The 25,740-nt window shown below is 39.2% G+C and overlaps 1 protein-coding gene across 11 annotated transcripts in view; it reads left to right on the forward strand.

The window, feature by feature from the left end:
* Nucleotides 1-25,740, forward strand: part of CACNB2 (calcium voltage-gated channel auxiliary subunit beta 2) — a 347,650-nt gene that overhangs the window by 278,568 nt on the left and 43,342 nt on the right. For all 11 annotated transcript variants that reach the window (XM_031444658.2, XM_031444660.2, XM_031444659.2 and 8 more), the window contains one exon: nt 25,049-25,171. In XM_031444658.2, the coding sequence (XP_031300518.2) occupies nt 25,049-25,171 (123 nt within the window). The remainder of the gene's footprint in view (nt 1-25,048; nt 25,172-25,740) is intronic.

Consider the following 25,740-nt stretch of genomic DNA (forward strand, 5'->3'; position numbering starts at 1 on the left):
GGACCATTTCATTGGTATGACACAGTATGGAGGTGCCCATCCTAAAAGCCAAAAAACCCTGTATCCCAGATCCTCCAGCCACAGCTTTGTATCTCCACCCTGCTTCCCAGCCACACTTCCTCAACCAATCTGCCTGCACTTAACCTCTGCCTTCCTCATCCCTCACCAGTCCAGACTCTACCCCTAGAACTCCAGCAACTCCAACAAATAGCTCCATGCAAGGTCAACCCTCTCTGTGCTGTCGGATAAGTCGTAAGTTTTGTCTTATCTTACTCAGGCCATCAGCAGCATTCAGAATGGTTGATCACTCTCTCTAACTTGAAATGTCTCCTCTTGGCTTCTGTGACATAATGATTTTTGGCCATCCCTTGCCAGTTTTGGGGGGGGTAGGGAGGGGGGCAGGCTCCTCCCTCTCTTCTGAACCTCTCAGTGTTGGAATTCTTCGGCACTCAGAACTTGGCTCTTGTTTCTTTTCTCTCCACCCTTGCAGCTTCCTCTGTAGCCTCTCCATGTGTATGGTCACACAGACCTCAAATTCATCTTGTCCAAATCCGGAGTGCTTGGTTGCCCACCTCTGCATCCCAACATGCTCCTCTCTCAAGTTCCCCATCTCAGCAGTGGCCTCAGCCACCCATAAGTCCTATCGTTTCCATCTCCAAAATACACCCAGCTGTTCCACTGCAACACTCGTCCAAGCCACCGTCACCTCTCATCTGGGTCCTTCGTCTACTCTTGTTCCTTTCCAACTTGTTAAAGAAGTAAAATTATAGAAAATGGCAGCATCTCTAATGAGCAGCATCTGTACTTAAACAGGGGCAGTAGGAGTGAGAGAGAAGGGGAGACATTAAAAATACATATATTTGGCAAGCAGGACAGACAGACTATATAGTAAGCCAGTGGGAGGTGGAGAAGGACTAAGAGGAAGAAGTCCAGGTGAAGGTGCTGTTTTTTTCAATGGGGAAAATATGAAGGTTTGGACTAGATGCCTTGGTCCTTGGACATGCTGAGCTGTGGATAGGCTGATGGATATTCCTGGAGGTATTTGGATGCCGACCACTAGAACCAAGCTTTCAGGGCTAGATGTATTGAGATAGGAATCATCCATTATAGGTTATACCTGAAGTCATGGAAGAGTATGAAATTGCCTTGGAAAAGTACAGAGATGAGAAAGTGACAGTGTCAGTCCTTCTTCTGAGCCACCGGTTGACTTCTTGTATCTCCCCTCTGTTTCTTTCAAGACCCAAGTCCTCATTTCTCCCATCTTCCCAGCTGCACAACACTTTGCATTGTCCCCTGGCTCTTCCCTCCCCAGGATGCCTGCAGCATGAAACACAGTGTCCCGTGTACCTTTTCAGCCCTGTTATTCACAAAAATAAGCACATACATCCACTTTCTTGATAAGGGATTTGTTGCTGAACATTTTGGCACTTAATAATCTCCGGTTATCTAGACCTAGCAGGAGTGTGACAGCCCTTGACAAACAAATACGGTTACACCTCCCCACCCTGGGCATGACTTATCTGACATTCCAGTTATGGTGCACGAAGCCAAGAATCTCAAACCAGCAGAAAGAACCTTTCAGCCATCAAAGTAATGGTAGCATCTAGGCACTAAAACTGGGGTCTGTTTCCCTCTATTTTTCCTCTACTCCTAATGAGCTTGGTTTTGTGAGTGTGGCTGCTAATTTTTGCATTGTAGGGAAGTCCCACATGGAAGGTTCCATCCTGGAGTTTTGGCAGAAGGAAGAAAATCAGATTCCTCTGTAGCCACTTAATTTAATTTGGTCTTCCATCCTGGGTATTAGCATGGTGGTAAGACAAGGTCTAGATCGACAACTGTTAGAAACATGTTAATAAACTGGACCCCAGGTTTAAATAAGTCTAAACAAAATGTGAAATTTAATGCCAAAAAATGCTGACATAATGTTTTAAGTGGGATAAAATGAAGTTGAAAGGCATTCTTTTTGAGAGTCTGAAATAATCCGTTCTAAAGTCATTCCATTGAAATGATAAATTCACATGGCACTTTCCTTTAGTAACATTTACTGAGTGTGGTCAGCACTAGTATTTAAACTTCAGTGTTAGACACTTCACACTTGAAGACCATCTGTATTCTCAGGGATGGATAAGTCTAACTTGGAGGTCAAGGTAAATTTACTGAGTGCCCAGCCCATGGCAGGCACTGGGAACACAATGATGTCCCTACCTCTACAGGCTTAGAGTGTGATGTGTTTACAGTCTAGTAAGACAAGACCTGCATAAAAGATACAGAGCATTGCAAAGAGGTCAAGGTCAGGTGCCTTGGAGTGGAGTTGCATATACGTTAAATGCTACAGGATTTCACAGCAGGGAGAATCTGGTGGGTTACAGTAAGAGTGGTTGGGGAATAATTTTTTCCTTCCAACAGCAGCTGCCAGGAACCTGGGTGCCCTCCTTGTCGGACTTCTTGCCCCACTCAAATGGCTTCACCCTCAGGAGCTTTTCCATCAACCTGCTCCTTCCTCTTCTCAACCCCTCACCAGGCAGTTCTCAGTCCCTTCTCTGGAACACAGACACTTCTGTTCTTTCTTCTTCACTCTGCTCAAGTACCTGGGGTATATTGCAGCTGTTGTTGGCATGTCTGCTCCCCCTCGAGATTCTGATCTTGTTGAGACTGTAAGTTTTGTCTGGTTCATCTTGAAATCCATCCTGCCCCGATGTAGTACCTAGAATATTGATAGGGTCCCCCCAGAAAGTGTTTCTTGCCTGAGTGAACAGAGATACGAATGAATTCACAAGGCATGCGTTGAGCCCTGCAGAAAGTTTGCAACCTTACATTTTTAAATCAATAAAATAAAGACCTGTATCATGCAGGTGGTAATCAAAAAATAAAGAAAATTAAGTAGCCCAGAGAAAAGGAGTTCTCACACCTCACTCAGTGTGTCTCAGAGTTACTTAACTGTTAAATACATGGATAATATAAACTCACCCCAGATTTAATAAGTCTGCATCTCAGAGCATGAGACCTGGGCAGCTGATATATATGATTTAACATTCCCTACCTGGGTGATGTACCAGCAAGTTTGAGAATCATCATGAGACATGAATATCTTATTAACTTGATGTCTTTGGGAATGAGGTGCTGCATACTGGTTTTATAGATAACTGGTCCTGGCTCTTGTGAACAGATATTTTAAATTTTGAAGGAAGTGTATGTAAAATGCTCTCTTGCCTTCTTAAACCAAAGTGCCAAGCATAGTTTGGTATTGCCCTTGGGAGTTCAGGGTCAGCTCTATGGACATCACCATTGGATGTCTTGGGTTTTCTCATTCCTTCTTTCATGCCAGTCTGTCAGTTATCCCAGCTCCTGACATCACTGTTATGTTACTAATATTTCCGCCTCTCTTGTGCCATCTTACATATTGCTTTTCTTAAAAGTTGAGGTATAATTGACGTACTAGTCTCAAGTGTACAACATAATGATTCGATATTTGTATACATTTCAAAATGATCACCACCACAAATCTAATTCACCTCCATCACCATCATCATATTACTTTTAATATGCTATTGGCTAGGACAACAGATAACCCAACTTGTCAGCAATTATATTTTGAATGAAAATCAGTGTCATGGATTTGAGTGACTTTATAAAAAAAAAACAAAAAATGATTTTGGGTGCTCTACGGCTCTTTTGCTCACTTCTGGCTAATTTTTGAAACCAACCCAAACCTAGAAGTCTGACCCTAAGTAGGGAGTTCATGCAATTACTTTAGAAGAGAGTACAAGTAGTTTGTTTCTAACCTCCTTATTTTATATTCGAGGAAACTGAGGCTTAGAGAGATTTCATGACTTTCCTAAGATGGAGAGTTATTGTTAATAAACCAGGTTCAATAGAATTTGCATGATTTGAGCCAGGAGTCACTATAAAATCTTAACTATATCCATGGAAGGAGTATCTAGTTACCAGTAAGAATCAGTTTAATGGTTAGTACAGTTTCTCTGAATTCCCCCAAGCACTTTATTAAAACCTATTTGATCACATCTGTGCTTATTTTTGAATTTTTTTCCCACCCTGACAAGGCATAAGTATCTTGAAGTTCTTTTGATTTTGAGACCTGGTTCTTTGGATCTTTGTTTGTAGCCCAAAAATTTAAACATGCTTAATATTTTTTTTTTTGCTTTGTCATACTATAAATCCATTTTGCAATCAAGAATTTATATGAAGGGAGAGGGTACAGCACAAGTGGTAGAGTGCATGTTTAGCATACACAAGGTCCTGTGTTCGATCCCCAGTACCTCCTCTAAAAATAATAATAATTAAATAAATAAACCTAATTATCCGCCACCAAAAAAAAATACCTAACCTGATTTTCACAAGCACTTAAGCTTGTCTTTGGTCTGGCACACAATAAAATAATAGCCTTTCCAGTGTTGGTTGAAATCTTTGCTGAATGCTGGGTGTGGAGGGCGGTGGTGGTGGCAGAATAAAAAAGATAAAGGAAAAACCATCTTCCCTGAAAGGAACTTAGTCCAGAAACAGACATGCCAATTTCCATTCTCCTGGTTCCAACTCTGGGCGTTAATGCTAGGACGGACACCACTTCAAGTCCCGCCCATGTAATGTGGCCAACAGTAAGATGTGAGGTGTCAGGCTTGGAAGTTGGTACAATGAGTATTTCTATTAGACCTAAAAATTAAGGAATTACTTGCAGAGGATAAAAAAAGAACAACTGTTCCCCTCACCAAATGTTACTAAAAAAATTATTGTAACATCTTAACCATTTACTCGTGTTAGTATTGTTTTCTCCAGGCTAGGAAGCCATTATCTTGCTACCGCTGGTCTTTATTAAACCGCCCTTAGTTGAAGCCTTTGGATTTTCCACTTCCTCTGGAGCACTAGTTAGCAGAAATTATGGTGCAGTGGAGGTGGAATTACAGGTTAGAGTCTGACCTCTGCCACATACAGCCGTATGACTTGAAGTTTGCTCTCTGGTTTTCCTCATATGCAAAGTGGAAGTCATAGTACTTAATTTACCCACTGAAAGCATTTGACATGCTGACTCAGAAGGAATCTTGAAATTTGCAGTTTACAATCAAAGCACAGAAGAAATGGCTAGGTGGAGAGATGTGTGTAGCAAAGGATGAAGTGTCAATAAAGATGTCTTATGAATTGCAAGTCTTTATGCAAACACCATGCACCCACCGCCTGACATTATAGCATCACCACACATTTGTTTTCTGCTTAACTGTCTTTAGCGTATGTATTGATAAAGCCAAAATATGCTCCACCCCAGAAATGCTAAATTCCAGTATCTACCTGTGTGACTACAGTCATGTCTCTGTTTGGCTCCTTCATGACCATCTTTCCTGCTACATCAGCTCTGTGATCGCACGTGCACTTTACAAGGATAGGTTCTTCCATTTTCTTTTGTGGACCATGCCCTCCTGGCTTCACTTCCTTTTCTACCTTCTAAAACCCCATGTTGACCAGCTGAACCATTTTTGAATAGCGTTTCCATTTCTTGGACATTCAACCCATCCTTCCACGCTACCTGCCTCCCTTGGTTCCGTGATGTAAGCCACCTCCTTGCCCTTATGTTAACGCAAATAGTAAGGGGTTAGGGGGTTAACAGAAGAGCTTTAATGACTCTGCTATCAATTAGGTCTGGTTTAAAATTGTGTCTGACACAGTTCCATCTCATAATAACCTTCCTGGTTTACTATTTTCAGTTTGGTTTTTAGAAACCAAGAGGCCTTTTAGGAAATCTTCCAGAAAGTTTTAGTCCTTCAGTTCTGTGTGTTTCTGAGTCTTCAGCAGAGCTTTGTTAAAAATGCAGCTTTTTAGGTTTGGGGAAAATTTGCCATTTGTATTTTTAACAAGCCCCACACCCAGCAGCTGAATCTGAAGCAAAAGCAAAGTTTCAGCATTACTGCCATAGAATACGGTCTCTCTTCAAATGGTGAGTCCCATTCCTGAACATGGGGAGATTGGGGAGATGTTAAAGTGGGAAAGCAAAATTTGCATCGTGTTCTCTGGATCAGTGATTTTTCCTCGAAGACAGGTGTCAACCATGGTGCTTTTAAAGGCCAAAGATGAAAACGATCCGTGGTTTGGTTCCACCTGCTGGCAGTTTCCTGCAATCGTTTTCAGTAGGGGCCCACCACCTCTTGTTTTTTTTTAATGCATCACAATAATTCTATTTCATATACTAAGGTGTGATACATCTGCAGTGGAAATAAATGCATGCTTTGGAGAGCAGTATTCCAATTTGTTTTAAGTTAATAGGTTAATAAATATAAAGGCAATATTGAAGTTGTTCTTCAAAGAACTTATAGAAATAGTATCTTATAAAAGTCTCTTGATTTACTACCAGTCCTTTTTTTTTTTTTAAATATTGCTACCACCAAGCCCTGAAAATAATGTTATGCTTACTTCTTCCCTCAATGAAATTACATTTAAATTCAGAGCCACCAGCACTAGTTTACATTCAGTTCAAGACAGCAAGCCCTAAAATAGCTTTAATGACGCATGCAAAGCATTTTCCTAGGAACAGACTCTGGACTTATTAGTGTCTGAAGCCATCAGTCAATACTCATCTGGTGCACTGGTGTGTTAGGAAGTGATGCCAGAAATGTGTGCTCTTTCCTGTCAGTTACACCGCCGCTCGGAGAAAGGACGCAGCTTGCTTTAAATAGACGAAGTGGAGAAAGAAATGGACTTTTCAGTTGTTTTCACTTCTTCAAAATGCTTATCTTTTTCTGGCTGTAAAACAGCAATTGAAAACTACCATATAAAGTTAAAAATAATCTCCTGAGGTTTCCAGTTTATTTTCCCTGTGTTTTAACCAGAGGGACAAGGAGCTGGGAGCCCCAGAAGCTGCTCCTGCCACACGACAATCTGTGACCTTGAACGAGACCCCAAATGGCCAGGCTTCATCTTTTCATTTTGAAAATGAGGGAGCTGGCCTCACTGGCTAAAGGCTGTCTTAGCTCTAAACAGCAAGATGATGAAATATTATTCCAAGATATTTCACTGAAATGTCTCACGTAGAAAATGGGCCTTTTAAAAATATATAATGTTATTTTAAAAATGCATTTCTTCTGTATAGTACAGGGAACTACATTCAATATCTTGTAATAACCTTTAGTGAAAAAGAATATGAAAATGAATATATGTGTTATATATGCATGACTGGGACGTTACGTTGTACACCAGAAATTGACACATTGTAACTGACTATACTAAATTTTTAAAAAAGAAAAAATATAAAAAAATAAATAAAAATATATAATGAGACTTTGAGGTAGGAAAAGGTGGGGGCAGGGGGGCAGGGAATACTGCGAATCCAGACCTCACCACAGCTCGCAGGATTATCTCATGTTAGAACTGAGGAACATCCGCAGACCTGTCACATCCAAGGACGTGGGGGACAGAGAGGCAGAGTGCTTTTCAGGGACTGTGGACCCTGCTCCTGTGGTCGGTATCTGGCAGCAGGCTCGTGAACTAAGTTACCACGAGTCAATCAGTGTGAACCATCAGGCTGTGTGAAGGTAGAAAAGGAAGACATTCTCTGGTTTCTGAGTAATTGGCAGCAAGTTTGGGGTTTGTTTTTTTAAGAGAGAATACTGGAAGGAAACGCCTTTTTTGTATACATTTGCTAAAGTATATATTTAGGCAATTGCAAACAGACTGCTGTTGTATTAAGGGACCTTATAGAAGGACAAACACTGCCATCCTGGGCAGGAACGTGTCAGCTGAGCCTAGATGTGTGAGAAAGGGCAGCATTTTATGGCATTGGGATAGAGGATTTCTGAGCCCCCCACCCAGAGAAGGAATAAGTGGCAATTAATATGAAACCCTGCAATATACCATTTGTAATATATTTATACATAATCATGCTTATGTTGCAACAAGATATGTTGGACATATTTTTCATTCTGTAATGGAGGTTCCTTTTTTCTTAATATTTCTGTTGTCTATAGAAAGTCCTCCAGGATTATCAGTAGCTATTCTGGGGCATTAAAAAGAGTCGTTAGTGGGGGAAGGGGTGGAGAAAATAAGGAGATGTTGATAAAAGAGTACAGACTTTCAGTCATAAGATGAATAAGGTCTGAGGGCCTGATGTACAACATGGTGACTCTAGTGGACAACACTGTATTGTGGGATTAAAATTTGCTAAGAGAGTAGAACTCATTCTAAAAAAAAAAAAAATAGGTAAAAATATGAGAATGGTTAGATATCTTCATTAACTTGATGGAATTCTTTCCCAATGTATGTGTGTCTCAAATCATCATAGTGCACATTTTAAGTAGCTTACAATTTTATTTGTCAATTAGACCACAATAAAGTTGGAATTTTTTTTTTTAAATAGAGGTGCTTAGGGGGAAAAAAACCCCCTCTCTTCAAGGCTGTTTCCTCCATGGATGCTCTACAAATTACTTATCAGCCTAAACAATTATGGGATACCTAGCACTGCTGGATTTAAATAAAATGAGCAAGAAACACAAAAGGAAAGATGTTAATTATAGTTCATTTCTCCATTACTACTTCTCTCAAATTCTTCTACTGCATCTGAGAGGGGAAAAAAAATCCTATAAATCTGTGACTACTTGAATGCTTAAAACTGTGGTTAATATTTAGCATTTCTTCTTTTTATTCTTATTAAAGAATAATCAGTTTACTATGTTGTGTCAATTTCTGGTGTACGGCATGGTGTTTCAGTCAGACAGGAACATACGTGTGTTCATTTTCATATTCTTTTTCACCGTAAGTTACTAATATTCAATAGCATTTCTTTTTAAAAGTAGGAAGGTTTAATTTTGTTGGATGAATAAAGATATAGATATGTATACGTCTGTAGATTCCTGAAATGTTTTCCCTGATTTTTTTCTGCCAGAGGTAAACACAAATAACCACAGAGCCCGTGATCACATCTCCTGACAGTCTTGTGCTGAGAAATTTCAGCAGGCATACCTGGAGTTCTTGGTAAAAATTCCAAGAAGACAGCCTATGGGAACCATAAAAAGAAAATTAAGAAAACTTCTGGGATCCATGGCAGGGACTGGTGTTCTCTCAAAAGGTGTGGGCACATTGTTATGACTGTCCTCTAAGGCACTGCATAAAGTACACAAAATAACTCATTACTTTTAGAATCAAGCACTGTTTTTAATTTTAAAAGTTTATCTCTCAGATTGTTATCTGTTAAACTTGGCCTTGAATGACTCTGGGCTATTTCAGATAAACTAACTTGTCCTGAAAGGAAAAATGAGTTATCAATATTTAGGGCATTCAAAATGTTATACTTTTGATTTTGTTGACATTTTCAAAAATTTAGTTTTACATAATTTTAAAATAGTGGAAGAACTCGAATAAATGTACATTTTTTCCCCCAAGAATGCCTTCTGGAAGGGGTCACAACTAACTTGGATAAGTTTATATGTGCTTAATTAGAAAAAAAAAATTCCTCAAATTTTTTGAGGATAACAATCCATTTTTAAATTTGTGTTTTAAATATTTTTCAAAATTTGGATTTTTTTTCTTTTTGGGTTACCAATCTGGTTACTTAAAGGCTGATTCTCCTTGACCCTCTGGAACAAGGCAAGCCCTTCTGTTTAAACCCTAACTACAGTGCATAGCCACTACATACAATGCATCTCCTCTGTAATTCTTATCACAAGTGCGGTGAATAATGTTGTTATAATGTCATTGTTTCTCTCCTGCTGGGATATCAGCCTCACAGAGCAAAAAAACGGTATCTCTCATGCTGACCTCCCAAGAAGAGGGCATATTACACATGGAAGAACTCAATAAATACAGGATAAATTAAAGAGGAAATTATTTGGTTACTGAGCTAGTTCTTACTGGTGTAAGTGGTTCAGCTGCAGATAACAGAATTCATAATTTTTATATCTCTAGCCTGTCATCTTAATGGCCACAGCTTAGGCTCCACAGTCAGAGCTAAGAGGAGATGGAAAATCTTACCCCCTGTTTGTGGGCGAGAGAATTGGCACATCTTTCTTGGGGGAAGTTTGGTAATACGTATCAGATCGTTTCAGGGATAAACACTTTTTGATCTAAAAATGTATGTAAGGAAATAACTAAGGATAGAATGTTTCAGGTGTATGCAGTGGACTAAATGTTTGTGTCCCCCGCCTCCAGAAAAAAAAAAATTTTTATATGTTGGAATTCTAGACCTGCAGTGTGATGTTATTAAGAGGTAGGGCCTTTGAGAGGTAATTAGGTCATAAGAGTGAAGCCTTCATGAATGGGATTAATGCCCTTATAAAAGGGACCGCAGAGAGATCGTTTGCCCTCTTTTGTGCCCATGAAGAAACAGGATGGCAGTCTGCCACTGGAAGAGGGTTCTAATCAGAACCCACCCATGCTGGCACCCTGACCTCAGACTTCCAGCTTCCCGTAGAGTGACAAATACATTATTATTGTTTATAAATCACCCAGTTTATGGTACTTTGTTATAGCAGCCTGAACTCAGAGAATACACATTTTAAGTAGTGCAAAATTAAAAAATCTCACAGTCGTGCAGGGGGCTCTTATGCACCCTGGGGATGCTCTGACCTCACCTGCCTCTTGTTCCATCCATCTCTTGTGGCAGTCCCTCTGCTCGGGCTCTCCCTGCACCTTGCCTCATGTTCGCTTGGGTCCCCACTCCAGGTCATCCCTGTTGACAGTGGTGAGGTGTCCAAGGGTCACGTCATCGTGCTCATCATGCTGGGTTCACAAAAGCAGGGGGAGTCATACCCAAGGGGGCACACCTTTGACCAGTGGGTGATTGAAGCAGTGAAATAACACCCTCCTTCTGACCAACTGTCCCAAGATACAAAGTGGCATCTCAGAGGATGGTCCTGGAGGATTAAGCGATCAGTCGTAGCTGGTGGTGGCCTAGTCAACCATGGCTCTCTTGTGGTTTCCTTCTCTCTCCTTCTTCGCTTTCCTCTCGTCCCTCCCCTCCACTCTCCGGAATTGCACTCCAATGTGAACACTTTGCCTCAGCTTCTGCTTCCTGGGGGCCTGAGAGGTTTTCTAATCCATTAAATAAGATGTATGATTTATTCAGTGGGTAGGCACAGCCATTAAAAGTAACGTGGAAAGACAACAGCTTTTAAATGAAATAAACTGGTTAAATTGTGTGTTTAATATGATACCTTCTTGTTTTTTAAAGAGCATATATTTAGTCTCTAAAATGTTAGCTACACGATTAAAGTCTAAATGACATTTCCTCTCTTTCGTTGACTGTTCGTAGTTAAGTTTTTAAAGGGGAAGCTCAGTGTGGTATATATTTTATAAGAATTTCAACTAGGAAATATGAAAGAAACAAATGTAAATGCTGTAATCAAGAAACTCTGAATTTAAATTATTTGAAGAGCAGTCACAAATATGAACTAGTGAAACATTATGAGAAGTTGTGAAATAAGTAAACTTTACAGTGTTCCTTGGAATATCATGATGTGTCACAGGAATTTCGGGGTAACTTAGAGAATGAGTAGAAATAAATAAAAACGAGAGTGCTACAGAAGAGGCTGTGGTCTGTCTCGATGACAGTTCAGCGACTACAAGAGAACACATGCTTTTGTAGCCAAAAAAGACCAGGACTTGGATCCTGAATCCTCACTTCCTAGACGCATGACCATGGGCTTTTATGGAGACTAAAAGAGAGATGGTTAAGCCCAGTTGCTTTTATGCAGTAAGTACTCAATGAATTAAGGCAGTTATTAATTGCCTAATATTTGAGAAAATCAGTTTGTTTACCAAGCTAAGTCGTATCTTTCTACTGCTGCAGATATGCCCAAGGAAGTCAAGTAGATACTTCATTCACACCCAATAGCCAGCTGCTTCCTCTGATGCCTTGACTCACAGGAAGCCATAGGGGAGTTGGCTGTATCCCCTAACTTGACTGAAGATGTCTTGAATAGATATTTGAGATGCCTTTGAAGCCTTTAGAGTAACTACAGGTGTTAAAGTAATTAAACCAGGAGGCCATTGGACTGAGGTAGTGCTAATGACTTAGGAACCTTCGGAAGCACAGCAACACCTAAACCAAAGGGACTTCCTATCCGTGGATGTTCTCCCAGAGAATAAAATTTAAGAACAATCAGTCACCAACAGCCAATGAGGTTTTCCCACACAAGGGAGCCACTACAGCTGTAACCAGTCAAATCCTTTCCTTGCTTTGCTTCCATGTCTTCTCTGTAAAAGCCGTTCCCCCCAGCTCCTACTGATGGAGTGTCCCTAACCACTTGTAGGGTGGTGCTGCCTGATTTGAATCAATGTTTGCTCAGATAAAACCATGAAAGTGTCTATATGCCTCGGTTTATCTTTGAATCCAGGTTATTGTCAGAGTTCAGTTGTAGATGTTCAAATGATAACATTGCATCTAAAAATACAACCCTGGCAATATTCAGCATTTGTCATGATCAGAAAATTTTTCATCCATTAGGCTGATTTCTGCCTTCCTTCCATGTGGACCCGTGGGTCCCTGTTCTGCCTTCTTATCATGCTGCCAGTCAGTCACAAAGCTTGGCTTTGGAAAGTCTTACAACAGTGGAGTGCACATAGCAACAAAGGTTTTACTAGTTTCTAGAGAAAAGTCAGACAGGATCTCCTGTTCAGAACTTGCCACCCACAGCCCTCTGCACTGATTTATTCCCTGCCAAAACATTTGGTTTTGGTCCTGGAGATACTCTACTCTGGTTTTCTTTTCTGTTTAAGAAAAGCAAAACACTTCGTGTGAAATAAACAATAACAAAATCAACACATGCAGACTTGCATGACTTTCGATCCCTAGGACTGGGTGGATGTGGCTCAAACCACAGCTGTTGGATTGAAAAAGAAAGTGAAGATTACAGAATTAAAACAAAATATAACATGTCTCCCTATGTGTGTCAGCCTGTACTTTGTAAAGGCTTTCCTCGCGTTTGTTTGGAATGCTTCTTTGGAAATTCTCTGTAGTGTATAATTTTCTAAGTAAGTACAGAAGAGACATTTTTATAGCACTTTAAATGCAAAGCAGTATTTTGGAAGGGATACCACCATTAGTGCCTGTTATGTCTTTCATTCCCGTCCTTGTCGTGGGATAAAGTTATGAGCAAAAGCGTAGTGGTGACGTGTAAAACCACTCAGAGTTAGACTTCTGGAAGTTTCTGAGCTGTCCACTGTGGACTGAGGCATTTCATAGAATGTGCCTGGCCGCTGTTGAGATGGTCCTACACCATCCCAATTTTTGGTTTTTAAACTTTTGCACTTTCAGAAAATTAGAAATAGTATAAATTAAGGAAAAGCAGCTAAGAAATGGGACAGCGGTGTGGGCGAAGTCTAACAGATAAGCAAAGAGAAAGGATGGAAATGTGAAGTTGTTATTCAGGACTTGGAAGCAGCAGGTCCATTTAAAAGATGTAGCCAGCCAGTAGCCAAAGAGAGTGAACAGGAACATTTGAACCCAGCCACACAGGAATCCAAACTTCTCAACTGCCTTATTATATAAATATATTATATATATTATATATATTATATAACTAAAGTATTTTAGTCTGGTGTAAACACAAGCTCCCTGACTAACGTCTCAGTGGGCTTAACCCTACAGCATCATGTCCTGTGAAGTGTGCAGTGATGGATTTTAAACAAAATAGATGCTAAGTAAACACGTGTTAGAAAAAAAAAAGGAGTGAATTTTTATTGGCTTGGTCTTTTCCTAATTTTCTCTGAAAAGTATATAGGAGTTTTGGGTAAAGAGTCTTTCATTGTGGACAACTTTGATATCCAAATAATACAGGTGGAACTTGTGTTTTTCTTTGGAAGCATAGACCCTTCATATTGGTTTGGTTAGGGCAACTGTTTTAGTCTACGTGGGCCACCATAACAGAAGGCCATGGACTGCATGGTTTCAACGATGGAAACTGATCCTCTCATAGTTCTGGTCATAGTCTGTTTCAGGTGAGGGTCAGTTTCTGGTGAGGCCTCTTCCCTTGGTTTGTAGATGGCCGCCTTCTCCCTGTCTTCACATAATCTTTCCTCTGTGAGTGCCTAGACAGAGACTCAGGTGTCTCCTCTTCCTCTTAAAAGGATACCAATCCCATCGGATTAGGGCTGCACCCTTATGACCTCATTTAATCAAATATTCAGACCATAACAACAACTGAAGGAAAAACAAATTTGGGCTTTTGGGTGTTGTTTTTGTTTGTTTGTTTGTTTGTTTTTTTACAACAAGCCTAAAGTAAAAATCGCTTGCTCCCTTTAGCTCCTAAATAACTTAAGAACTACTGTTACCCTGCTTGGTAAGACCAAGCCATAGTAAAGTTAAATATAAACAATTCATTTCTTCTTAAGAAGCTGACTTAATTGAAAATTACTTCCCCTTTCTGCTAAGGCAGGGAGACAGCTATTTCATTATCCAGAATAAATAAAATCAAGTACTTTCTCGCCATATTGGTGGTTTCTTTCCCAGTGGCCTGGAGGAGTTGCAACGCCCTTTGAAGATGCTGCTCTTGGGAGAGACAGCTCCACTGGGGAGATGAAGCCGGTGCACTTTTATTGAAGGAGAATGCTGTACTAATACTAAACGATGTAAGGGACAGCAGACTGCACCAAAATTACAGATATCATCTCTCTTCTTCGTATAAGATTTCTCCTTGGATAAATTTATCCATGGATGCTTGCTTTTCCTGGTGACTGGTAATTAATCCCTTATATACCTTAGTTGAAGACCTCAGGTCCAAAGTGATAAATTCTCTGATAAGCAAATTGAAAGGGTGCTACATTCTCTCTCTGTGTAGACAGATGGATAAGTCTGTGTGTCATTATTATTTTCATCTTTACCCTGCATATTGATTCTGCAACTTTGAGTGCTACCTCAACCTCAGCATTCACATAAATGTTGCCTTTGTTTTTGTATTTCAATTCAGCTTTTTAAGGAGAGTCTGATATTTTAAGGATTACCATTATTTATTCCCCAAAACATTTCTGTAAGAGCTTGCCTACTTTAATTATCTGTTGAAAAGAAAAAAAAAACAACAGATATTCCTTATCTTTTTGCTTCATATGTAATTTGAACTTATTTTATATTGCGATTGTGAGTCATTTCAGTGACTTTTAGGGTGATAGTAGTTCAAATTTTGTTTTAAACATTTGCTCCTTTGTTTAATTCTAATTAATATAGCTATTTTCAATCTAATAAGTGTATATATACACTGTACTTACATATATGCATATTAATCATATAAAACAAAGTCCTCATCAGACCAACCTTACCTCTGTAATGATTTTGCCATTCAACTTTTGTGGGCTCTGGAGCCATGGTAACAGAACTTTGCATAGAGTTAGGTGCACCTGTAATTGATTCCTCTAACAGAAAGGAATCAATCCTTTACTTGAGTCCTTCAACAGTTATTAATGTATACCTAGCACTCTGGTAAATGCTTGGAGGCTGGCATAAAAAAATATATAGGAGTATAATAGCACAGAGAACTATATTCAATATCTTGTAAAAACCTTTAATGAAAAAGAATATGAAAACAAATATATGTATGATATATTACTGGGACATTATACTGTACACCAGAAATTGACACATTGTAACTGACTATACTGCAATAAAAAAAAATAGGGATATAAATCATTTACCTGAAAAGGGTTATAAATTCATGGAGAGATCAATTCAGGAAAGTAGATGAAAATGCTTCCAAATACATAGAATGAATTTGTATCTATACTGTAATACACACTTCTACGAAATTGCTGTAGAAAATTCAAAGCCAGATGGGAAAAGGTAATTTCAAGACCATGATATTTTAAAGGTGAGGAATGATGGGTTTAACTCTGTTATCTCTGCAATGATGCTCATTCCATTTCTGCATGGTGTGGCCGGCTTACTATAAACCCATGACCCTGACTCTCAAGTGTGCTTTTAATACAGCCAGGCAGCCCCACCACACTTCCCTTGTCTGACTGATCTCCCACGCTCTTGCATGACTGTATTGCGTTCTTTCCTCCCTTCTCAAACCTCTAATACCTTCTTCCCTGTCTTCACTCCCACCGCCCTATTCCCCTGGGAAACTGAAACAGGAGATGACGGTACATCACCTCAGTACCACTTTCTGCACTTGTACATGTTGCCTCCCTGCCCGTTTTCAGAAATACACTCCCTGCCTCTGTCTAAGGCTGTGTCTCCTCCTTAAATACTGGACCCCTTGCCTCCTCTGCCAAAGCAGAAACACTGCCCCAGAAGTTCTGTCTTGAGTTCATATAGCATCACTTTTTATTCCCTCTTTACTGCCTCAGTCCCATCAGCATCAATTCTTGTTAATGCTCCTAATTTTTTTCTTTTTTTTTTTTTTTTTTGAGGAGGCAGGTAATTAGGTTTATTTATTAGTTGTTTTTTTTTTTTTAATGGAGGAACTGGGGACTGAACCCAGGACCTCATGCATGGTAACTACGCATTCAATCACTGAGCTACACCCTCCCTGCTAATTTTCTTACTTTCAATAAAAGAATCTTGACCCATTTCTCCAACCACCAGTCACACCATTTCTTTCTTCCCTTTGTAGCCAAATCCGTTAAAAGAATTGCCTATATTCACCGTATCCAATTCCTCTCTGTCTTTCCTCTTTTAATTCCAATATGGCTTTCATCCCCCGCAAGCTGTTCCCGGGCTCTTGTCCGTGCTGACCTGCAGGTTGTAAAATCCATGCGGCAGTTGTCAGCCCTCATCTTACTTGACCCATCAGCAGGTTTGACACAGTTGATCACCTCCTGCTCTTTGAGACACTTACTTTCTGGAAAGCACAGGGTTAGCAGTCATTCTCCACTGTTGCTTCTTCTGAGGCTCCTTTGTAGTTGGCATGGCCCCAGGTATGTTGATTTCCTTGGCAGTGTCACCCAGTCTCATGCCTTTAAATGTCATCAGTGTGCCTAAGACTTACCACCTTATATCTTTAGCCCAGATCTTTTCTGCCAAACTTTCAGACCTTAAGCACTCTTCCAGATTCTACTTGGATGTTTGGTACGTCCTCAAATTTACATGTTCAGAACATGTAAAATTTCCATATAATCTATAAAAATAATTGAGTCACTATGTTGTATGCTTGAAACTAACATAATATTATAGGTCAACTATATTTCAACTTAAATGCAGTGTAAAATATTTTTATTTTTGCCTCCTAACCTCTGTAGCCTGCCCCACATCATTTGATCAGTGCCCAACCCTTCTCATCACTCAGACCCAAAATATTTGGTATCATCATTCACTCTTTTTCACACCCTCATCAAATCTGTCAGCAAATATGGTTGACTCTACTTTGTTGTAACCAGAATTGAACCACTTTTTTAACCACCTCTTTCACTGCCGCCCTGCCTTAACCACCATCTCTCCCCCTGGGTTGCTGTGAGCATCTCCAATTGATTTCCCTGTTTCCACTTCAAAGTCCCCAAAGCCTCTTTTCAGTTCAACAGCCATCAGAGTCCTTTTAACATGTCAGACCACATCACTCCTCTGCTGAAAACCCTCCAGTGATTTCTCATCTCACTTAGAATAAAAGCCACAAGTCTTGACTAGGACCTGTGAAGCCAGGCATAACCTGAGAGCTCTGACCTCATCTTTTGTTCTTTCCTCTGGTTCTCTCCACTCAGCCATTCTGACCCCCTTGTCTTCTTCCAGTACATCCAGCCTGCTCCCACTTTAGGGCCTTGGCACTGGCTCTTCTGCCTGGAGTTCAGGTACCTGCATTTCTCACCTCCTTCATGCTTCCATCCAAATCTTAACCTCTTCAAGGCAGACTCCCTGCGCTCCCATTTAAAATTGTCCCTGCTCTGTCACCTTGCACCTGGCTTTCCTTACCTTGTTTTTTTTTTTTTTAAAGCTAAAAATTATTTACTTTTTTTCTGAAATTCAGATTTAACTCTGTGCCCTGTATTTTTATTTTATTATTTTTTTTAATTGTAGTATAGTCAGTTACAACGTGTCAGTTTCTGGTATACAGCACAATGTCTCAGTCATGCATATACATACATATATTTGTTTTCATATTCTCTTTCAGTAAAGATTATTACAAGATATTGAATATAGTTCCCTGTGCTATACAGAAGAAATGTTTTAATCTATTTTTATATACAGTGGTTAACATTTGTAAATCTCAAACTCCCAAATTTATCCCTTCCCACCCCCCGTAACCATAAGATTGTTTACTATGTCTGTGAGTCTGTTTCTGTTTTGTAGATGAATTCATTAGTGTCTTCTTTTTCTCTCTTTTATTTTTTAAGATTCCACATATGAGTGATAGCATATGGTATTTTTCTTTCTCTTCCTGGCTTACTTCACTTAGAATGATGATCTCTAGGTCCGTCCATGTTGCTGCAAATGGCATTATTTTATTCTTTTTTATGGCTGAGTAGTATTCTGTTGTATAAATATACCACAACTTCCTTATCTTATTTTTATTTTTATTTTTCCATGGAACTTATCACCTTCTAACATATTGTATACTTTATTTTCTTATTGTATCTTTTACTTATGACCTGTCTCTCTCCCCTCTAGAATGTAAGCTCTTAGAGGACAGGAAATCTTAGTTTCTGTTGGTCACTGATACAGCCCATCTGTCCAGAACAGTGCCTGACACAGAAATAATGGATGGATGAATGAGCAGATCATTGAGAAGTCAAAAGTAGCTTTCCCTAACCACCTTATTTCCAGTTGCCTGTCCATCCTACCCCTGAGGTTACTCTGTACTCACGTAACTTTGTTTTATTTTATTCATTATTTGAAATTATCAATTATCTTATTAATGATAGATCCTCTAGTAAAATACAAGTTAAGCTGTGTGAGGGTAAAAACTAGAGATAGTAAGCATGTACTTAATCAATTCTAGACAAGAAACTTGACTTTCTCAAATCAGTTAACTGCATATGTAAATCTTATCTTATGACAAATATGTGATTATTTGTTTATTCAGTCTGATTCTGTATTCAGTTATCAGGACACATAATTGGTTGTTACGTTCTTTTTATCACCGTGGTTTGCTTTGGCTTGCTCTTAAAGAATTCTCAGACTACCCTTGATAGCTGATAATAAATTAAGCAAAGATTTTCAAAAAGTTCAATGATTGGCAAGTATTAATATGTAACAAATAAAGCAGATAGCTCTGATCTTATTCCTGAAAGTATTTCACCGTCTCTTTGACTTCCATTCTAAAACTCAATGGCTATATTCCCAGTTGAGTCATTTAAAATTATAGAAGAGTATGGCAAGTTTTATAGGAAATTATTATGTACAAGAAAATGGATCAAAAACTCATTAGAGTTTTAAGCTCTCTTCTCTGTAGTCTCTTAAAATAGGAATCTGGGTCATTTTTTAAAATTTCTTTTAAAAAATACTACAAGTTGGGAGTAGTTAATCTTTAAGACAAATCCATTATAGACATTAAAACAAACTATGGATTTTTTGTATGTTATTAGACATTAATGATTTCCCAGTGAAAACAAAAAAAATAATTTTCCATTTAGCATAATAAAATGCAACTATATTTAAAAATGAAGAAATTGATGCCTGAAAGTTCTAATAACTATTAATCATGATCAGACTTCTATTTTTATTCTTTTTTGACTGAATTTCAACTTGTTTTTTAACAGTAGGTAGTCTGTCATTAGCATGTTTTTAATAAACTGGAGGTAAACATTCGTTGTATCCATTAAAATGACTAGTTTCACTATTAGCTCATTAAATCGAGGTAAACATTCGTTGTATCCATTAAAATGACTAGTTTCACTATTAGCTCATTAAATCGTCGTTTAGGAAGAAAACTCAAAAGAGTGCTGTGAATTTGTGATCATTTATTTCATCCAACTTTATGACCAGAGTTTTTTTGGGGTTTGGTTTTGTTTTGATTTGTTTTTGAGATTCCACATACAGGTGAGATCACACAGTGTTTGTCTTTCTCTGCCAGACTTATTTCACTTAGCATAATACTCTCAAAGTCCATCCACATTGTTGCAAATGGCAGGACTTCCTTCTTTCTCTTGGCTGAATAATATTCCTGTGTGTGTGTATACATACACACATTCTATATGTGTAATGTATACATTACATATTCTTTATCTATTCATCTGTTGGTGAACACTTAGGGTTCTTAGGAAACACTTAGGGTGTTTCCATGTCTTGACTATTATAAATAATGCTGCTGTGATCATGAGGGTCTAGATAATCTTTGACATCATTTTTTTGTTTGTTTGTTTCCTTTGGATTTATGTCCAGAAGTGGAGTTGCTGGATCCAAAGAGTTTTTTTAAGTTAATTATCTCCTCCTTACAATAATTGTTTTCTGACAGCCTTAGGTCTAATGATTCTAGAAGACTGTGAGAGAATAATAATTGCTCCTGATAGAAACTTCAAACATATCTCTGGCAGGAGCCTGTGAGCGTCCAGAGGCCTGGCCTCCGTGGTGCTGATGGAGCTGCTTCTGGTTGTGAGAAAAGGCAAAGCTAGTCATGAAACCCCAGAGCTGTCTACAAACTGCCCCCAGACCTGCCAGATGGGCTCCCATACATGCTCCCTGTTAAGGACCAGGCCCAGGCAGAGAAAAGCATGTAGCATCATGGTGAGGGATGAAAGGTAGGGGTTAGCGGGCATGAGTTAGAGCAGAAACATCCAGGACGGAAGTTTGGGAAGGTTCAGTGGACTTCGCTGGGCCATCCTTCTGGGTCTTTAGGCTGCTGGTGGTCCTGAAGTTGGAGTGAGGAGAGGGTGGTGAAAACAGGGAGTTTGGATGTTGGGCAGACTTCTGCTGTACTTTCAACTAAGTGCAGTCATCCATAAAAAGAAGTCTGTCCTAAGATCCATAAGCCGAGTAAAAACTCCCCAAGCAACCACCGTTGAAGCCAAAGAATCTTCAGTGATACCGCAAAGAGCTGACGCCATGGCAGCTGCTCCCGGACAGGTGCACGGAAAAGGAATCTTTCCAAGAGCAGTAAACTTCCAAAGCGAACTTGAAATGTTTCCCAAATAACTTTAAGGCTAGTTAAAATCTGTAAAGGGAGCCCATGAAACATTTCACCATAAGGAACTTTCCAAGACCTTTTCTTACCTTAGTAGGTCTGTAATAGCCGGGAGCTCTCGGTTCTCCCAGTGCAGCGACCCTGGTGGCACTTTTGGAAATGATGAAACTACGTGTGTTTTAATATCTCAAGCCTCTTTGCATGAAATAGAGCTTTCTGTGTTGTGAAAAAGAGATGTGAAGAAAGAAAAGTCTTATCCAAATAAACCAAAACCATGCTTTGACATTGTTTTTGATTTAATGGACCACAAATTGATGGAAGGGCCAAGATGCAGAAACACATGACCTTTGTAAAGAATGCCTGTAGTTCTAATGTGTAAAACTGCTCATTTAGTATTTTATGTTTTTTTTTAATGGACTAAATTAGGCAACAAGGCAGGCATAGACCTAAATTTTTACTTTTTTTTGGTACCAACCTATTTCTGAGCATCTCGTAAAATATTAATTTCCAGTATTTAAATTTTCACCCAGACATCTAAATTCTCTAAAAAGGCCCATTTGAATGAAAAATGTACCTCCATTTGAGTGAATGGCCAACTAGTACTGCAGAAGGGAACTCGGGATTGAGTCAAACAATTGGATTTGAAGATCACCTCCATGGCGTGTGGCCCTCGAGAACTTTTTCTGAGCCTCAGTTTCCTCATCCAGGAAGAATGGTTGTTGCTGGGATGAATGAAAGGCAAAAATCTATGCATAATACACAGCACACTGCACCCTACTTCGCAGACATCCAAAGCTGTAGCTTGTATCATTTCATCCTAAGTTGTGCCAGGTACAAGACAAAGAAGGGCCTGGAAGAGGAGAGTAAAAATATCTTTCCATCTGTGTCACTTAACTCATTCCCTCCTTCTGAAATGTTATTTGAAACCAGACTGCAGATCGTGGGGTGACACGACACACAGCCTTAGTGTATGTATTGCGTCGTATTCCATTGTGTGTACAGGTACCACAACTTCATTATCCAGCCATCTGTTGATGGACATTCAGGTTGTATCCACGTCTTGGCTGTTGTAAATGGTGCTGCTATGGACATTGGGTGCATGTACCTTTTTGAATTAGAGATAGCTCATTTTTTTAAATCATTGAATAATATTCTGTTGTCTGGATGTACCACAGTTTACTTATCCATTCACCTACTTAAAAACAGCTTGTTGGCTTCCAAGTTTTGGTAATTATGAATAGAGCTGCTATACACATTCATCTGCACGATTTTGTGTGGACATGTTTTCAGCTTACTTGGGTAAATACGTAGGCCCGTGATTGCTGGATTGTATGATGAGTATGGTAAGAGTGTTGTAAGAAACCAACAAACTGTCCTCCAAAGTGGTTGTACCGTTTTACATTCCCACCGGCCATGAGTGGGAGTTCCTGTTGCTCCACATCCTCATCAGCTTTTGATGTTTCCTGGGTTTTGGCCATTCTAATAGGTGTGTACTGGTATCTCGTTGTTTTATTTATTTTTATTAAAGTATAGTTGATGTATAATATTATATAAATTACAGGTGTACCATATAGTGATTCACAATTTTTAAAAGTTATACTCCATTTATAGTTACTATGAAATATTGGCTATATTCCCCGTGTTGTACAGTAGGTTCTTGTGGCAGCCTTAGTGTCTTTAAAAGCACTTTTGTATTACTGTCTGGACAATGAGATGCCATTCTTCTACAAATTGGTACTTAATTGATCTGTTTTGAGAATCCGTTCAGTTTTCAAGCTGAAATGCAGCACACATTTAGTTCTATGTCAAAAAGGCTGCTACCACATACATACACGTGGTTTACCAGCCACCTTTAGGCTCTGTATCATATGCTAGATAGGGGGTACCAGAAAGGGCATAGAACCAATCAGAACTTTTCTGTTGGCACAGGAGAGTGAGAAGCAGAGACTGGCAGAGTAGTGGGCTTCTCCATCACATATCCAGAGACCCACCACCACAACACAAGTTACCAGGTAGAAAGAGACAGCAAAACTACATGCAGGCTAAGGCACTGGCCTGGGAATAAAGTTCTTAGGATATTAAAGGGGTTGATTTAAAAGAAAGACAGCGGACTTAAGGATCATAATGTCAACTCAGTATCCTAATGATTCTGTAGAACCTGTTATTTCAGGCTAACCTTCACCACCCTTTTATTTTTGTTTTCTCAGCATTCCCCCTTCCTGCTACTCTAGTGTTTGAAAAGTTGATCATTGTGTAAAAGACATTGTATTTTCTGTGGGGTCCTCTGCAGAGTTGCACATTTGAAATGTGTGTCTTCCATAAGTGATGAAACAAATATATATGCTGCATTTAAACTGTGTCCTCCAAGAAAGAAAATAAAGTCCCTGGGAGAAATGAGAGATAATGTAGCTTTTAAAAAAAAATCTTGGATTTATATATTTGTGGTCAGAAACTCTCCTGAATAATCCTATTTCTAGTAGTAAAACTGAGCCTGATTAAGACTACATCTTATTGCAAAGGGCATCAATAAGCTATTGCTGGTTGCAGTTTAAAATGGTGCAGCCCATTTGGACAGTGGTTTGGAATAGAATTTCAAAAGGTCTTGATAACTCATGGCTTACTCATGCTACCTCTGGGAATCTATCCCAAGGAAAGAATTCTAAATAGACAGAGGCTTTTGGTACAAATATTTTTTTCAAAGCAGAGCATTTATCATAGTGGGAAAAAAATGGCAAACCTAAATGTCAAAAAAAAGAAAAGGGCTGAATGATTGAGGTAAGTTTTTTAAATAATAGATTAAAAAAATGCATTGTGTGAAAAATACCATGTTACACTTAAGATTGGACAAAAAATATGATTATAGTTATGAGAATAAAATTTATATTTTTCTATAATTTCAGGAAAAAATGGAAATACCATTATATGATCAAGTATTGTGTTTCAGTGATAGAACTGTGGGAAACTTGTATTTCTGTTTTTTTAAGTCCGTATTTCCATACAAGGAGCGTCCCCTCTTAGATTATTAAATCTTGCAATGGATACCAAGGATTGGATTTCATATATTTAAGTCTGCTTCTTGTCTACCATGCCTGTATCCAGGGGCTGGTCCTCCTTTCCCGTTCTGCACATTGTGGAGGGATCTGAGTAACTGCACGGTCCTCACCTCAGTCCTCAACCCAGACAACAGTCAGATTAACCATGGAAGGTTTGGAAATGAAGACTGGTTCTTTCTACTCCAGTTCCTCCTTGTCCTTCGTGACCAGTCCCAAGGATGAGCTCTTTGAACAGGGAGAAGCCACTCAGAAGAATCCACGTGCCCATAATGTGAAAGAAACCCAATGCCAGATAGAACAGTACCTCTTCCCCACATTTCTGAGTTTACCTGTTTTTTTTCACCTTGTGGATTAACAGGTGTTATCTAGATAGAGGACAGACATGTATCTGTAAATTCACAGCACACCAAATAATGGAGGATAGCTTAATGAATGTTATCATCTTTACTGGCTGAGCGAACTCAAGGAGGAGAAATAATAGAAGAAAAAATCTTTGCTTTCATAATGCCCAGGGGCCACGACTATAGTTGCTGTAGGCATAAGCTATCTTCCATGGTTCTTTCTTCATCACAAACATTGTACCTTTTGGACTTCTGTCATTGATTATTAATTAAAGTAGATGTTCGGGGTGGAGGTGGCAGCTGCTAAGTGGTTTTCACTGAAATTGAAGAACTGGGCATTTCAATCCTGTGTTTCCTAACTTCCATTTGCTACAAGCTATTATGTTATAAACACATATTTCAGTAGTTCGTCTTCACCTTCATTATTTGTGCTTTCAAAGAGCACAGTGGCCTTTTTCTAGCTCAGACATGGATGGTATGTAGCTGAGTGCTTGCGGGTTTTCCGTGGTGTGAGTACTAATAAGCTGTTTTGCAATAAAGGACCAACTGAAGTGGGGAAGACAACAATTACAGCAATTATTCAGCGTATGGTTGCATTTTGAGGGGAAAAAAGAAAGAACACTATTGTTTCTTTTTTATTATTATTAGTATTATTTCTCTCGTCTTTTTCCCAATTTAGACAAAGCCCGTTGCATTTGCCGTTCGGACAAATGTCAGCTATAGTGCAGCCCATGAAGACGATGTTCCGGTGCCAGGCATGGCCATCTCATTCGAAGCAAAAGATTTTCTGCATGTTAAGGAAGTAAGGAGAATAATTAGAGTTTCTATCTGTGCGATTGTTCTTTTAACCTTGAAACATCCTTTCTCATTTCTCACTGCTGTGAAATAGCATTGCGTGTAACTGCAGTTGTGTAACATACACATGAAATCAGTGTCTCTCAAGCTTTTCTAATATAAATATAACATTTTTAATGAAGAAAAAAGCCACAGGCCTCTTGGAATAACCTCAGGGCTCCCCTGGGCTCTATGACCCAGAAATTGGGAACTGCTGGAGGAGATGATCCTTTTTTTAATGCTTAACTTATACTTTGTCTTTTAATGTTTAACCTTGACTATGTGTTCTTTTCCCCTGGTATCCCAGGCTTAACCATCTGGGGAGGGTTTAATAATAATATCTAGAATTCATGATCTCTCCTCCCTGTTAACAAGGTCTAAACTCAGGCCACTGGTGCCCTTTGACCTTCTTAGGTGGCAGATTGCTACAAGGGAAGGGGAAATGGATGGAATTGGAGCCAACGAGGCAAGAAACAGAGATCAGAAAAACCCCTTCTCCACCATGTCAAATGCCTCTACCTTTCATTAACAGTGACT

Source organism: Camelus dromedarius, chromosome 26 (assembly GCF_036321535.1).
Source record: "Camelus dromedarius isolate mCamDro1 chromosome 26, mCamDro1.pat, whole genome shotgun sequence".
Classification (NCBI taxonomy): Eukaryota; Metazoa; Chordata; class Mammalia; order Artiodactyla; family Camelidae; genus Camelus; species Camelus dromedarius.